This window comes from Salvia hispanica, chromosome 5, assembly GCF_029641045.1.
Source record: "Salvia hispanica isolate PSC_SH4W2 chromosome 5, Shi_PSC_v1, whole genome shotgun sequence".
In the NCBI taxonomy this organism is placed as follows: Eukaryota; Viridiplantae; Streptophyta; class Magnoliopsida; order Lamiales; family Lamiaceae; genus Salvia; species Salvia hispanica.
Window position 1 is genome coordinate 14,251,221 of NC_142696.1, and position 16,143 is coordinate 14,267,363.

A 16,143-nucleotide genomic window follows, 5' to 3' on the forward strand; every position below is an offset into this window, starting at 1 on the left:
CCAAGTGATTCTTGGCTCAATTATTTAATCTTGGTTCATGCTCCATTCTCCTTTAAAACATCTCGGCCCACTTCCAATTAGTTGCAACAGTCAAACAAGCAAAACTCTTGGCCCACTATTACTTAAATTCCCTTGAGTCCATTTCCACAATTAAACAAGTCCATCCATCATACTAATTATTCCCATCCAAACTAAATTGATTCTCGGCCCAATTATTTAAATTGGGCAGCCTAACTTCTCACTTTTGTTACTTAATTGGAGCTTCTACTTACTAACCCAAATAACGTTTAAAATTCGCAGTCCAACTTCTCAACAAATTAAATGGCCCTCTGCCAATTAATTAGTTAGTCCATGTAAGGAAAATAATTTCACTTGGCCCAATTAAAGAAACTAGAGTGGCCCAATCAATAAAAGTCCAAATATACTCCTTCCTCCATCGGCTATACTCCCTCTCAACACCAAATTCCTTATTTTAAATTCTTTCCTAAATATCCAATTAGAAATTCCCAAACTGATAGAAGCAGCCGCAATTTCTCCTCCGCCAAACCCCTCTTCTTCCTTCGACGAATTCACGCCGCCATCGCTCCCCTCTCCGGCGAATCCGACCAGATCGCCGGAGCTTCACCAGCGCCAGCCGTCTCTCGGCTCTCTTTCCTCTAATCCTTTCTCAACTCGATTCACACCATTAATTTCCCAATCAGAACCCTTAATTTGGGAGATGCAGCGCCTACCTCCGCCTCTCTCTCCGTCGAGTTCTCTCTCCCAACGAAGTCGCCGACAGAGAAGGTGTCGCCTTTCACTCTCCGTCTCCCTCTCTGTTTTCTTTTCTCCGCCGGGACTCTTCCTCCGGAGACCGCAGCGCCGCCGCCGAACAAGTGTCGGGGAGCTTCTAGCGCTGCGTACTCTCTCCGGCTCTCTTCCTCGCGCGTGGGAGCTTCGAGGTCCGCCATCGCACCCACGCCGCCAGCTTCGGCGGGCAGAGCCGCTGCCGGTGCCGCCTCCGTCACGTCGGCGCTCCTTCCCCTCAAGCTAAGTTTATCTCTTTCCACTCTTACTACGATTGAGTTTCCGGCAGTAACTAGGTGATTTAAAGGCATTGACTATTGTTGGGATCAAGCTTTAATCTTGTGATAATTATGCCTACTGGAAAGATTCCTCACTCTTATAACATGTTTACTATGGAAAGATTTTGATGAGTTTGCTACTGTTCTTGGTATTGATGTGAGAATCCTATTGAAGTTCTAAGTTCTCATGCTATCTATTGGCTTGTTCTAAATGATGCACAGGCGGTGTTGTGGACATTACCTAGCTTGGGTGAATCCTTGGGCTGCTCTCTTCCCACCACTCCTTGCTCTCCCTTCCACCCTTGTTGTGCTTCCAAAATTTGTGATTTTCTAAGTATGATGGGTGTGGAGGAAGGAAGGGGTAGAGTGTGGTATGGCTGTTTATATAGCCGATTCTCTTGGCTTGTTGGGGAAGATACTAAATTCCCTTTTCAGCTAATTGTTCATCTCTGTTTTTGAATCTTGAAAAAGGCTTCCTTGCCTTCTTGGTGAAAGTCTTGGAAGGTGTTATGCTTGGTGATCAAGTTCCTTAATTGACCATGTGGTAGAAAAGGATTTTTCACTCTTTCGGTTAAGGAAATGACTCACCATTCTTTATCCAATTGTCATCACATCCACTTTGGGAAGCATGAGCTGGAAGCTTAATCACTCTTATCCATTTGCCTTAGAAATTGTATTTCTCACTTTATCTTTGTAAATCCAATTGCAGGTGAAGGACAACTAGGGAGGATCCTTGGTATGAGAGAGAGCTATTATTGCTAGGCTACACCTTGGTGTTTTGTGGAGTGGGGACCAAGAATCGAGCCGGAGAAGATCCTCAAAGATTTGTAGCTATCTCTTTGCTAATTTTGGTTTGATGATGTAGAGTGACCTTTGTAAAGAAGTTGTACTTATTTCCATTAAATCCTCATTTCCATTTATTTGTTGCTAGTAAATCCTTGATTCTTGAGCTCCTTAAAGAGTATTAACTGTAGCATTTTCTTTATGCAATGTGATGTAAAAAGTCTTGATATGTACCACATAGGCGTGTACTCCCAAATACACATTTATGTGTACATAAATTCTATATATTGTTTCACTTGTATATCATTAGCACTTAAATTTAAATTCCCTTTCCAAAAGAAGGGCACGAAAATTCGAGGCGTCACAATTAAAACATATCTGGATTTCGTTTTTTATGAATTCAATTCCTGCTGAATTTTTTTGTTGATTAGCGATGGTAGAATCGGAAGAGATGGAAATGAACAATGCTGCTGGAAAAAACGGAAGAGATCAAGCATTACCTTCCAGTTAAGGATTTGTTTAAATTTTGAAGATTATTGACATTTTATATACTAGCTAATGACATAGCTATAATATTATACTGTTAACAGTAGTGTATGCTTGTTTGAATAGGCGTTGACATAATTATATTAACATAATGTATGCTTGTTTGAATGACTGTTAGGAACATACAATTTATGGCTGTAGTAGTATGTCAACAACTATTGACATAGTGTATGCTTGTTTGAATGGCTGTTAGGATGGCTGTAGAAAACATATGTATAGTTGTAGTAGTATGTCAATAGCTATTGACATATTGTAAGATTGTTTAAATAGTTGTTGACATAGTCATACTTATGTAATCAGAGTATGCTTGCCATAAACTTTATAAGATAATCGACAGGGTATGTCAACATTATAAACTTTAACTATTGACATAATAATAATGATAATAAGATAATTGTGGTTGCTATATATAGGATATATGTGTTAATTGACAGAGTATAATTCATAAATGAACTTCTGTTAGTTGTGCTTGCTATATCTATTGACATAGCTATAATAATATACTGTTGACATAGTCTTATTTTTGTAAACAGAGTATGCTTGCCATAAACTTTATAAGATAATCGAGAGGTTATGTCAACATTATAAACTTTAACTATTGACATAATAGTAATAAGATAATTGTTCTTACTATATATGGGAAATACCAGTTAATGACAGAGCATACTTAATGCCTGAAATTCTGTTAATTGTGCTTGGTATATCTACTGAAATAATTTTAGTAATATACATGCACTTGATGTCAACAGAGTACACTTGTTATTGTCATGATACTTTGTATAATTGATATAGATTTATTATGTTTGATTTTAAACCAGAAACCAGAAAAACATACAAGCGAAAAAGGAGTACCTCGGTATCTCAGGAAGAGTTAATTACTATTAAGAAAAATCAAAAGAAAAGTGTAAAGGATGGAAAACAGATTGTTATTGCCGAGAATCTATCTCAAAGGCTTCTAGTGAAATGGAAGCCGATGTATTTTGTTAATGCAATAAGCAGATTGAATGAGGAACAGATTAATTCTGTGAAGGAGTTGGGTTTCGAGAGTGTCCTACATTTCAAAATCGATTACATTCCCAGAAGATTAGCATTAGCATTATTAAAAAATTTTGATGAAAATAAGTGCAAGATAAAGCTTAATAATGGGAAAAAAATTCATATCACTGAAGAGGATGTGGAGCTTGTATATGGATTTCCAAGAGGTGACATTAATTACTCCAGAGATAAGTGTAAAAGTAATGCAGCTTTCATGAGGAAGATAGCAGAGAAATGTGGTACGAAACCAGCAAGCGTGAATCATAAGGATGTTGAAGATGTTATGTTAGAAGATCTTTAAGGAGGAAGACAGTTCAAGAGGATGTTCTTGGTCTTACTAGAATCAACATTGATTGAGCAATCAACATGTGGAATGATAAAATCTAAGATTGGGGAGATAATTGATGATCTGGATAACGTGAGGAATGTCAATTGGTGTTCATATATAATATCAGTGCTCAAATTGGTTGATCACAGAGAAGAATGCCTTTGCTGGACCACTTCCCTTCCTTATGGTATGTTTTACATTTTGCATTACAGATTATTAACATGACTACATTAGGTTGTATGTGTAGTTGATATAGATTGTACTATAGTTATCATAAGTTGTATTAGTTATTTAAGTGGCTTGTGTATAGAGTTGACACTACAAACTAGTAATTTATATGCATTTTTTAACTTATGCAGCTTTGCTACTTAGACAGAGTTACACAAGACAAACGTCCTGTTCCTCGGACATTTCCATTAATGAAAGGATGGAATAGTGAGCACCTTCAGGCTAGAGAAGATAGAGAGATTAGTGCAGGAATTTTTGGTTTAGGACATATAAAGAAGAGATACGTTCGTAATGAGGAGCAGCAGGAAGGGAATGGAGAACAAAGTATTGATGTAGATGACAGTGGAGTTGGGTCTTCTTCTCAGAACCTACTCCCATCAGATATGGTGAACAATGTAGTAAAATACATCAATCAGATAAATGATGGCAGGACCAATCTTGTTAGAGTCCTCAAAGAAGCTTCTTCACAGATCAAGAATAATGATTTATTCGGATTTGTTTGTGATATTGCTAGAAGCGCAATTGGAAGCCAAAAATCTCCGGTTGTATCTGTGAGTGACACTTTCATGCATTTGTCCCAGTCATTTCATATAGACAACAATGTTGGTGTTGACAACTGGAAAGCGGTGTTTGACTCAATACGGAATGCTGAAAAAGAAAAAACGAAACACTTGAAGATTTGAATGAATTTCCAACTTTCAGATTGGGAGATTTCTTCGATAAAGTAAGCACATAATCAACCTATATTCAGATTAATACATCATTTTGTTGATATATGTTTCTCTTAGTTGACACTGGATTACTCCTACAGTTTAGAAAGTAACATTGTTGAACTAATTTTTGAACAGGCTGTAGAAGAAAGAAATAGAGAAAATTTACCTACATCACCAGTTGATAATCCTGAAGAGGTCAGACAAACTATTGAAGAAGATGAACAAAGCAAGGAGAACATGATGTGTGATGGTGATAATGAATCAAACTCTCCTATCTTGACAGCCGTACTAGGATCTCCACACACAACATCCCCATCTCTCCAACAACAAGAAGCCAATGCTTCAGAGCATGTCATCAATCAAGCATTAGTTTTAGAATCTGAGAACAGAGGAAGTGAGTTGGAAATTCAAGTAGAAGTTCAAGCTGATAGGGCATCACCAACTACTGAATATCCTGGACATGTCAATACTCGAGCATCAATTATAGAATCTGAGAACAGTGGAACTGAGTTGGAAATGCAAGAAGAAGTTGAAGCTGATAGAGCATCACCAACAACTGAATCTCCTGGACAAGTCAATAACCAATCATCACTTATAGAATTTGAAAACAGGAGTAGTGAGTTGGAATTTAAAGAAGAAGATGAAGCTGATAGGACATCACCAACAAATGAATCTCCTGCACATGTCAATATTGAAGCATCAATTATAGGATTTGAGAACAGTAAAAGTGAGTTTGAAATTCAAGTAGAAGATGAAGCCGATATAGACTTAAGAACACAAAATGCCTTGCATCTATTATCAAAAGTATGTACTGACTTTGAAATCAGCAACAATGAAGAAGCAATCAAGGCAACAAATGCTATTGTTGATATCATAAATGAACAGGTACAGTTTATAATGGTTATATTAAAATCTTAAAGCTTTGTATATAATTTTATATTAGTTATTGACATTGTGCATATCGTAGTTGACATAGATAAAAATATAATTGACATGGTATAGAATGGAATTTCAGGAAGACAGGGAGGATGCAGCTGCATGCTCAATTGTTGAGTATATGATGAGAGAGGGTATTGAAACACTAGATGACACCCCTCCTGAATCGAACATACAAAAACAAGAACATAAAGGGAAAGAGAAGATGAATGAGGAAAAAGAAAAAACTCCTGAAAACACAGACAGAAGAATGACTGTTTACCAGGTAAAAAAATTAAAATTAACCTTATTACTCTTAAAAAATGAATGAATTATTGTTAACATTGCTTGTAATAGTTGTTAAAATGGCCTGTATGTGTAGTTGTCAAAGCATGTAGATTAGTTTACATAACTTGTCTGTGCAGTTGACATGATATGTATCGTAGTTGACATAATCATATTAGTTATTGACATGATTAGTGTAATATAGTTGACATGATTTGTAATTGCAAGTAACAGTAAATTCACTGACAACAGTACCTGGACCCTGTTCCGATCTCTGAGATTCCACTGGGTGAAGCTAGAGAGAGACGGACTCGTGCTGAAATGCATCCTAGCCCAGTGCTACGCTCACCATTTGAAATACGAGCCGTGCATATGAAAACAACCCTGAACCCAGATGAAAGAGATATGTACTACTACATAGTAGAAACTGAAGGAACAAATGAGTATGCATAATTTAATTCTTTGAATAATCTATACAATCCTTTTATATTTCCATGCAGTTGACATAATTTATGAATGTTATATAAATGTTGTCTGCACACTTTCATTTCAGTGATTCATGTGTCTACACTAATGGCTTTGTTTGGGCAAGCAAAGGAGTGTTTTCATCTCTGAAACCCCATTCAGAAATCAATATAGGTGTAATTGATGTATGGGCAGCGCACCTGAACTACAAGCAAAGAGAAAGGGCAGAATCGTCACCTCCGCGCCTGTTTCTGACAACATCCCCATGCGTGAGTAATCTAAATTTCTGTGTCAACTATTTGGATGACAAATTTTACTAACAAAAAATGTTAAATGCAGTATTTGAATATAACAAATCGGTAGCCTCATTGGGATCCATTACAATCCCAGAATAACTTTGTGTCGCGAATTCAACAGGAGATTAGAACAATAGAAGATTTCGATTGGAGAAAGATTGATTTGGTAACAAATTTATTTTTGTGCAAAGATCTCACAGTTTCACCTACATAGTTTTGGACAGGAGTTGTCAAATTCTTTTCTCTAATTTTATCTAACATACAATACATGTATTCTTCCATGTTTTTAAAAGTGGCTATTACTATCTTGTGGTATTCTGGATGAGGATGAACAAAATTGAGATAATTGATAGTGCCAAACCAACTAGAGACAAGAATCCCTTGGAAAAGTATAGCTTTGATGTTGCAATACTGGTATGCTTTTTTAAATACAGTTAACATTATGTTTAGATTTTTGTTGACATAATTTATGAATCTTGCTAAAATGCTTTGTATGCTAATTTTAATTTAGATGTTTATATATTTGCAGAAATATATGTTTGAGGCATACTTTATAGAGAATAACATGAGAGATCTATCACAAAATATAAAGAAGTCTCCTTACAAAGTTATTCCTTTAGATTGGGCCACAAGCACCAATAAAAAAGACAACGGTGTTTATACGATGAGACATATGGAGACATACTTTGGCAGTAAGGGAAGGGATTGGGATATTGGCTTTACTCCACGAGGCATGAAGATTCTACAGGTACTCAGAGGAAGATATTGCGAAGCCATGCTTACATTAGAGAGCAACAAGAAGTGTATGGATATGATACGCGATGCTAACATCTGGATGAATGCAAACAAGCAAAGATTGTCTGCGTTACAAAACAAATACAAGGAATGGTTTAGCCGTAGAAGCAATAAGTAAAAAACTGTTTTATTCTGATTTGAACAAAGAGTGGTTTGATGCTTATCATGTTTTGAATATTTGGACAAAGATTATCATGTTTTGATTTGATGCTTAGCCATAGAACCAATAATTCCTGCTGTCTTGATTTGAATATTTGATGTTATCATGTTTTTTAGATGGATGTGTAAAACAATTTTCAAATGTGGTTTTTAAACTATGCAGTCTGTAATAATATATCAACTATCAAATCAGTACAACAACTTAAATAGAAATGTCAACAACTTGAATTGAATGTCAACAGTTAATAGTTTCCATATAAAAACTCAACATTTTGTCCATACCTTAATTATCAAATGTCAATAACTTATAGCAAAAATGTCAACAACTTGTCAATAGGCTTCATATAAAATTTCAGACAACTCAATATTTGGAACATATTCATGAATTATGGTCATACAATACATATTAATATAAAGCAAATTAAATGTCAAAAACAAAAAAGAAAATATAAATAAACTGTGCGTAATGTAAATAACTAAATAATTGTCATGTCAACTGCCTTTTTTTCTAATAAAATGGAGGAAAAATAATTTAATTCCAAACCCTCTACTCTAAAAACTATTTCGCTAACTCACAAAAAAGCGTAGCAATAAATATTTCTCTTCCATCTACTCTCTCACAAATAGATTACCGCTCAAAAAATTTCGACTACTCTCTCATATACAAACCCTAAATATACTCTTTTCTAGATTTCTAAATCGATTAAGAGTATTAGGAATGTCAACCGGAAACAAAAACGCAAGTGATTTAGTTGGATCGTCGACCATTCCTGGAAAAACGACATCAGAAATGGAGGTCAACACCAAATCAACAAAAAGCACTGAAACGACTGGTTCAGGTTAAAGATTTCATTCGTTTTTTATTTGTATGACTTCAATTTTAGGTTTTGAAAACACAGTTTGATTATTCAAAAGATTTAATTTTTAGGTTTCATTATTTAATTTTCTAATGAGTTCGATTTATGCTTTTTTTAAACAGCAGAAAAATATTCTTGCAGTTATATTTAAATTTTTATGATTATTGACATTAGAAGATGTCTGTTGACATATTGGTATTGACATTTTATACAATAATTATTAACATAATGTATGCTTATTTGAATTGTTGTTGACATAGTCATATGGTTGCTATAAAATAGATATGTTATGTATACATAAAGATGAATTCATATGTGAAGTGTGAGAGGATTACATAGTATTATATTATATATATACCAACAGGGTATGACTGCACTTGTCATATGTATGCTTGTAGATGCTATAAATTTTGGCATGATATTACTGTATTGTTGACATTTTGTTGACATGGGGTTTTTGACGTTTTATACAATAATTATTGACATAATGTATGCTTGTTTGAATGGCTGTCAACATAGTCATATGGTTGCTATAAACTGTATATGTTCTTTTGACACGGGATTATTTATATTAAAAAGCGTATGACTGCACTTGCCATATGTAGGGTTGTAGTTGCTATGAATTTTGACATGATATTACTGTATTGTTGACATTTTATTGTACTTGATTTTAATCCAGAAAAAAAGAACACATCAAAGCGTAAAAGAAGCACAACAATTGACGAGGACGAGTTAACTATATCTGAGATTAGAAGCAAAAGAAAAAATGACCGGAAACAGTTAATTGCTTTTGAGATTAGAAGCAAAAAACGGAATGACAAGCACACAGAGGTTAAGGAACAGAATAAGAAAAGTAATTACTTTTCTAAACGGCTTCTAATCAAAAGGAAGACGATGTTTTTTATTCAAACCATGAGACAAATGAATGAGGCACAGGTTAATGCTGTGAAGGAGTTGGGTTTTGGGAATGTTTTGCATTTCAACATCGACTACATTCCTAGCTTTTTGGCATTCGAATTGGTGAAGAGTTTTGATGAAAACAGTGCAAGATAAAGCTTAATAATGGTAGGAGTGTTAATATCACAGAAGACGATGTGGAGCTGGTATACGGATTTCCGAGAGGTAGGATTAGTTATTCCAAATATGACTGTAAAAGTAATGCAGATTTCATGAGAGAGTTAGGCAAAGATTGTGAAATAAAAAAAGGAGGAAATGTTAGCCATAAAGCTGTTGAAGAACTTATGTTAGCAGATTGTCAAGGAGGGCCAATGTTCAAGAGAATGTTCTTGGTACTATTAGAAGCAACATTGATTGAGCCATCAACATGTGGAACAATCAAGTCTAAGATTGGGGAAATAGTTGATGATCTGGAAAATATTAGAAATGTCAACTGGTGTTCGTACACATTGTCTGTTCTGAAGTTTGCAAAGGAAAATTGGTCAAAGAAAAAGAAGAATGCTTTTGCAGGACCACTTCCTTTGCACATGGTATGTTTTACATTTCACATTACAGATTATTAACACTGAACATAATTATATTAGGTTGTATGAGTAGTTGATATAGCTAGTAACTGTTATTGATATGGATTTTATATGCAGCTGTGCTACATAGATAGAGTTTTACAAGCCAAATGTTCAGTTTCTCGTACATTCCCAATAATGAAAGGCTGGACAAGCACTCATCTGCAAGATAGGGAAAATCGAGAGATAGATGTAGGAATATTTGGTAATGGACTTATCTTCAAAAGATATGTCCGTAATCTGGAGCAGGAGCAGGAGCCTCAACAACAAATTCCACACGTAGTTGACAGTGGGGTTGGGTCTTCCCAAAGTATTGTCCCAAAAGATATCATGCAGAATGTAGTGAAATACATTCTACTCATAAATTATGGGAAGAACAATCTAGTAAAAACCCTTGAAGAAGACATGTCAAAACTAATCATCTATTTGGATTAGTGTGTGATATTGCTAGATCTGCAATTGGAAGCCCAACAACTTCTGTTCAATCTGTGGAAGACAAGTGTGTAAAATTGGCAGAGTCATTTCTTCAAGACAAAGATGAGGCATTTGACAACTGTAAAAGAATCTGTGAATCAATAGTTACTGTCGAAAAGAAAAAGGAAGCACTTGAAGATTTGACTGAATTTCCAACTTTCAAATGGAGAGATTGCTATAACAAAGTAAGTACATCATTTTGTTTACATAAGTTTGTCTAAGTTGAAATTAATTTAATATTAATTATAAATTACTATTTCAATAGACTGCTGAAGAAGAAATACATGAAGAACAAGAAAAGGAACAAGAACAAGGACAAGGATCAAAAGAGGACACATCATGTGGTGTCAATAATGAATCAACGTTTCCTATATCACCAACTGTTCTAGAATCTGATAACAAGTGAATTGAGAAAGAAAATCAGAAAGATCTTGAACAGGTAGAATTTACAATAACTATCTTAAACTATAAAGATATACTGCATATTTTAGGATTGAAACAACTGGAAGATAAGGAGAACCAAGATGACACACATGTTGAAACGGACAGACAAAATCCACTGGATAAAGAAGATAATATTGTTGAGGTAACTAAAACTAAGATTAAACAGTATATTATTTTTTATCAAATGAGTGAAGTGTTGTTGACATGACTTTATAGTGTAGTTGATATAAGTTGACATGGCTTCTACGTGTAGTTGACATAACTTATAAGTGTTGTTGACATAGTCTCTATGAGTAGTTAACATATTATGTACCATAGTTGACAGGAGAAAGAAACAGAATACATATACCTACATCGCCAGTTTCTGATCCTAAAGGGGTGAGTCAAATCTCGTCTTTTGTTATTTAGAATTAATTCAAATTAATTTGATATTAATTATAAATTACTAATTTAATAGGCTGTTGAAGAAAAAGAAGAAGAAGGAACGAAAGAAGACACAGTGGGTGATGACAATAGTGAATCAGCCTCTCCTATCTCACCACCAGCTGCAGGTCCAATGGATGACGCACATGTTGAAATGAACAAAGCAAAGCAATAGGAGAAAGGAAAAGAGAAAGAAGAGAATATTGTTAAAGTAAAGTAACTGAAACTAAGATTAAATAGTATATTGTTTTTATAAAATGACTGAATTGTTGTTGACATTTTGTTATAATTGTTATTGACATGATTTGTACATGTAGTTGACATGTCTTATAATCGTTGTTGACATGATTTGTATGTGTAGTTAACATGTCTTATAATTGTTGTTGGCATTAATTTTATTTACTGTTAACATGGTTCTGTGTATAGCAGACATAGTACGTACAGTAATTTACATAACTCGTATGTGCGGTTGACACAATATGCACCATACTTGACATAATTATACTAGTTGTTGACATGGCTAGTATATATAGTTGACATGATTTTTAATTGAAACTGACATGAATTTTATTTGCACTGACAGAAGACTGTTGTTCCATTCTCTGAGATTCCACTGACAGAAGCTAGTGTGAAAAGGTCTGATGATAAAACGCATTCCGACCCATTCCTAGGCTCTCCAGTTGACATAAGAGCTATAGATACAAAAACATACCTGGAATCTTATGAAAGAACTATCTACTACTCCATACTAGAAACAAAAGGAACAGATGAGTATGTATTATTTAATTATTTCATTTGTATAACTTCATTTCAGAAATGCATGCGTTTATGAAGATGATTTTACTTGGGCGACCAAGGAATTGTTTTTATCACTGAAGCCCCATGTTGAAATTAATGTGGGTGTAATTAACGCGTGGGCTTCACACCTGAACAACAGAGAAAATGAAAGGCCAACAACATCACTTTCACGCTTTTTCATGAGTACATCTCCATGTGTAAGTAATCTTAAATTATATGTAAACTGTTTGAGTCAGATGTCTCCCTAACCAAAAATTTTAAATGCAGAACTTCAATGTAACAAATCGGCAGGAAAATTGGGATGCTTCGACAGCAAAGAGAAATTTTATTTCTCAGATAGATAATGAGGTTGAAAGAAGACCAGATTTCAACTGGAGAAAAATTAATTTGGTAATAAGATCTAAAAATGATATTTATGTTAGAATATGAACAAGTATTCTATGGATATAATTGTATATTTAATGTCATACAGGTCTTCTTCCCAGTTTGTGCAGATAACCATTACTACCTTATAGTATATTGGATGAAGAAAAACATCATTGACATCATAGATAATATAAAGCCACTTAAAGATACAGATCCGTTGAAGAATTATGACATTGATATTGGCTTACTGGTATGCTTTTATCTATGTTATAGACATATTCTCTACATTGTGTTGAAATGCTTTGTACGTGTAGTTTAATTTAGTTATTTATATATTTTGCAGAAAGATATGTTCGAAGCATACTTCATAGAGAAGAAATTGCTAGATCTTTCAGAAAATATAAACAAGTCTTCATTCAACTTTCTGAATTTAGAATGGGCAACAACCACAAACATAAAGGACTGCGGTGTCTATTTGATGAGGCACATGGAGACCTATGTTGGGAAAAGGGCAGTGATGGGATATCGGCTTCTCTGCGCGTAGTCTGAAGATTATCCAAATACTCAGGGGAAGATATTGCTGCACGATGATTGCCTCAATTTACAATAACCAGAGATCGCCAATGTTACAACTAGCTCATGATTGGATGGAAGCAAACATGGACAAATTTTATAAGCTAAACAACAAATACAAGAAGTTGTTTAGTTGTAGAAAGAGGAAGTGAACAAAAACAGATTTTAATGTTTGATGTTAACTTATCTTTTGTATTGGTTTTAAAATGATTATTATGCATTCTGACTTTTGAAATTAGCAGTTATAACAAATGTTAATAAGTTCAACAAATTGTATTGAAATGTAAACAACTTGATTGAAATATCAGCAACCTATAACAAAATGTCAACAGCTTGTATAAAGTGTCAACAACTTAAAATTGACATAATTATATTAGTTGTTGACATGGCTAGTACATGTAGTTGACATGACTTACAATTGTTGTCAACATGTTTTCTATGTATTGTTCACATGGCTTGTACGTGTAGTTGACATGGCTTGAAACATAGTTGGCATGACTGGTATGTGCGGTTGACACGATGTGCACCATAGTTGACATAATTATATTAGTTGTTGAGATGACCAGTATATATAGTTGACACGATATGTACCGTAGTTGACATGACCGGTATGTGCGGTTGACACGATGTGCACCATAGTTGACATAATTATATTAGTTGTTGACATGGCCAGTATATATAGTTGACATGATTTTTAATTGTTGACATGTGCACCTTAAAAACATGATGGAGCACGAAAGCAAGGCAGAGTCCAAGTTGTAATAAAAAGTCAACTACTTATAACCAAATGTCAACACCTTGTATAAAGGTGTACAACTCAGAAAATAAAACTTAATATTAAAAAAACAGAATCATAAAATAGATGTCAATCATAAAATAGATGTCAACAGAGAGTAAAATCAGATATCAACAACTAACAAGAAAATGTCAATAATTTGTAGTCTGTGTCAACAACTAAAAAACAATCATGTCTCCTTTCTGCCACAACTTCTAGCATTATGATCAGTAATTTTATGAAACTTTCCACAACGCCTATGAGGTTTATTTGCTTTTTCAATTGCTTTCTCTATGCTTGACTTAATCCTGCTTTTCTTGTCACTTGCACCTCCTTTTGTACTAACCACATCTGGAGCATGTGCAGTTATTTCTTCAGGTACAGCAATACCATATATGTTCATGATTGAATCATTTTTATCAATAGACGACGATCCAGCACAGTCATCTTTAAAGATTTGAGGACCAATACCCGCAAGCAAATTATCCAAAGCAATCAAATGATCTTTATTCCTAAAAGCACGCTGATATAGACCAAAGTAACGACCATGACACCTGTTAGCAATCTGTAGTTTGTCATCTTTGTTAGAACCTGCACACATATAAAATGTCGACAGCCTATATAAGATATGTCAACAGCTTAAATAACACATGCTAAAACTTAAACTGAAATATCTATAGAAAATAGTTTGAATACCTCTGTCAGACGCACTATCATCACTCGTGAGACCATGAACTGCCTTTAGTAATTCACTTTTAAGCCAACGGTTACCAACATATTTCTTTGGAATATTGTTGACATCTTTGTTTCTGAGGATGAAGAAAAGGTGGCTGCATAGATAACCACACCTTAAAAATAGTTTACACTCACATTCATATGACTCAGTCTCTATCTCATGTGTAACTGTAAAGGTCTTCTTTCTAGCATCAGAAACTTTGAAGACCTCGATATTCTCCAATGTGGACATGCTAATCATCCGACAACTCTTATCAGCCTCAGCAATAAATTCTTGTATCACTCTAAACATCCTATCTGTGTATACAGATGCCAATTGCATCTCAAATGCTAAATCAGTGACATATTTTGGAGTGATTACAGAATCATAATAGTCAAGCCTTTCAGTTTGATTCCTTTGAGCATCAATGGCATTATTATACTGAATAGTGAAGTCAGCAAAATTAAACAACGGTTTCGAGTACCTCTTAAAAAAACTGTTTTCAGATTCTGAAAAAGATGTTGTTCTCATTAAAGAACCCATAGGAACATCTCTAAAGAAGGCTGGGATCCACATATGTTTAATAGCAAACATATCCTTAAACCATTTATGATCTTCTACACCATATTTTTCAACAATACTAGTCCATAATATATCAAACTCATCCGGATCTAACAACTCTGACCAAACACAAGACTTAAACTCCTTACTAAACTTTTCTCTGTCAGAAATAGATTTAGGTATCTTCTCAAACAACTTGCTCATAATATGCCACATGCACAAACGATGCCTTATACCAGGTAATACTTTCTCAATGGCAAGCTTCATTCCCCAATCTTGGTCAGTGATTATGATTCTTGGAGCAACACCCATGCATTCAACAAATACAGTGAAAAGCCATGAAAATGCATCACAATTCTCACCGGATACGAAACCAGCTCCAAACGCAATAGGACACCCATGATTGTCTTTCCCGGTAAATGGACCAAACACCATACGATACCTATTGAACAAATACATCAACACAAAACATCGATAATGTCAATTATAGGTATATGCTATGTCAACTATTAAATCAGAAATGATGCAAAGTACAAATGTATCCTATGTCAACTACCATATCAACTACTATCTATGTCAATTACTAAGTATAATAAACAAACTACCTGGTTGTTGAATATGTTGTATCAAATGATACAACATCTCCAAACATGTGGTAATGCTTCCGAGACTCAGCATCAGACCATAATAAGCTCACTAACTTATTATCTTCAGGTGATAATTGATATTTGTCAATAAACCCTTCACAAATTCTCTTCTTCTCTTGCATCTAATTTAGGATCATTTGCACATCCACTTCTTTTAATTTCTCTTTAATATCACGTGAACAATTCCTAACATCAGTCAACGTACACCCAACAACATCATAACCACCAAAAAACTCCTTTAATAAGTTAAAAGTAGAGGTAGGACCGATGTTAGCTTTGGTGCAATCTTCAACAAACTTGTGATGAACATCATTCAAACTGCGATTACATTACATAAATCTCTTATGATCTTTGTCAACCATAGCATGATTGTGTTCC

The 16,143-nt window shown here is 34.5% G+C and overlaps 1 protein-coding gene and 1 long non-coding RNA gene across 2 annotated transcripts; one reads left to right on the forward strand and one right to left on the reverse strand.

The window, feature by feature from the left end:
- Positions 1–1,039: 1,039 nt before the first annotated feature.
- On the forward strand, positions 1,040–1,984 carry LOC125192289 (uncharacterized). The gene is made up of 2 exons (XR_007171352.2): positions 1,040–1,435; positions 1,774–1,984. It is a non-coding gene; the product is annotated as an uncharacterized LOC125192289 (long non-coding RNA).
- A 7,474-nt stretch (positions 1,985–9,458) lies between these two features.
- On the reverse strand, positions 9,459–15,100 carry LOC125189787 (protein FAR1-RELATED SEQUENCE 1-like). The gene is made up of 3 exons (XM_089059086.1): positions 14,539–15,100; positions 14,167–14,433; positions 9,459–9,616 (listed from the first exon to the last, which is right to left on the reverse strand). Exons 1-3 carry the CDS (start codon positions 15,098–15,100, stop codon positions 9,459–9,461), a joined length of 987 nt encoding a protein of 328 aa, XP_088915212.1.
- Between the last annotated feature and the right edge of the window lie 1,043 nt (positions 15,101–16,143).

Excerpts from the sequence above, each read along its gene's own strand:
- LOC125189787 (XM_089059086.1), bottom strand. The coding sequence starts at position 15,100 with ATGGGTTCTTTAATGAGAACAACATCTTTTTCAGAATCTGAAAACAGT. Across the intron at positions 14,434-14,538 it reads TGATAGTGCGTCTGACAGAG|GTTCTAACAAAGATGACAAA; the intron begins GTATTCAAACTA and ends ATATGTGTGCAG. Across the intron at positions 9,617-14,166 it reads TAGTACAAAAGGAGGTGCAA|TCATATTTGGAATAACTAAT; the intron begins GTGACAAGAAAA and ends TTACTTTTACAG.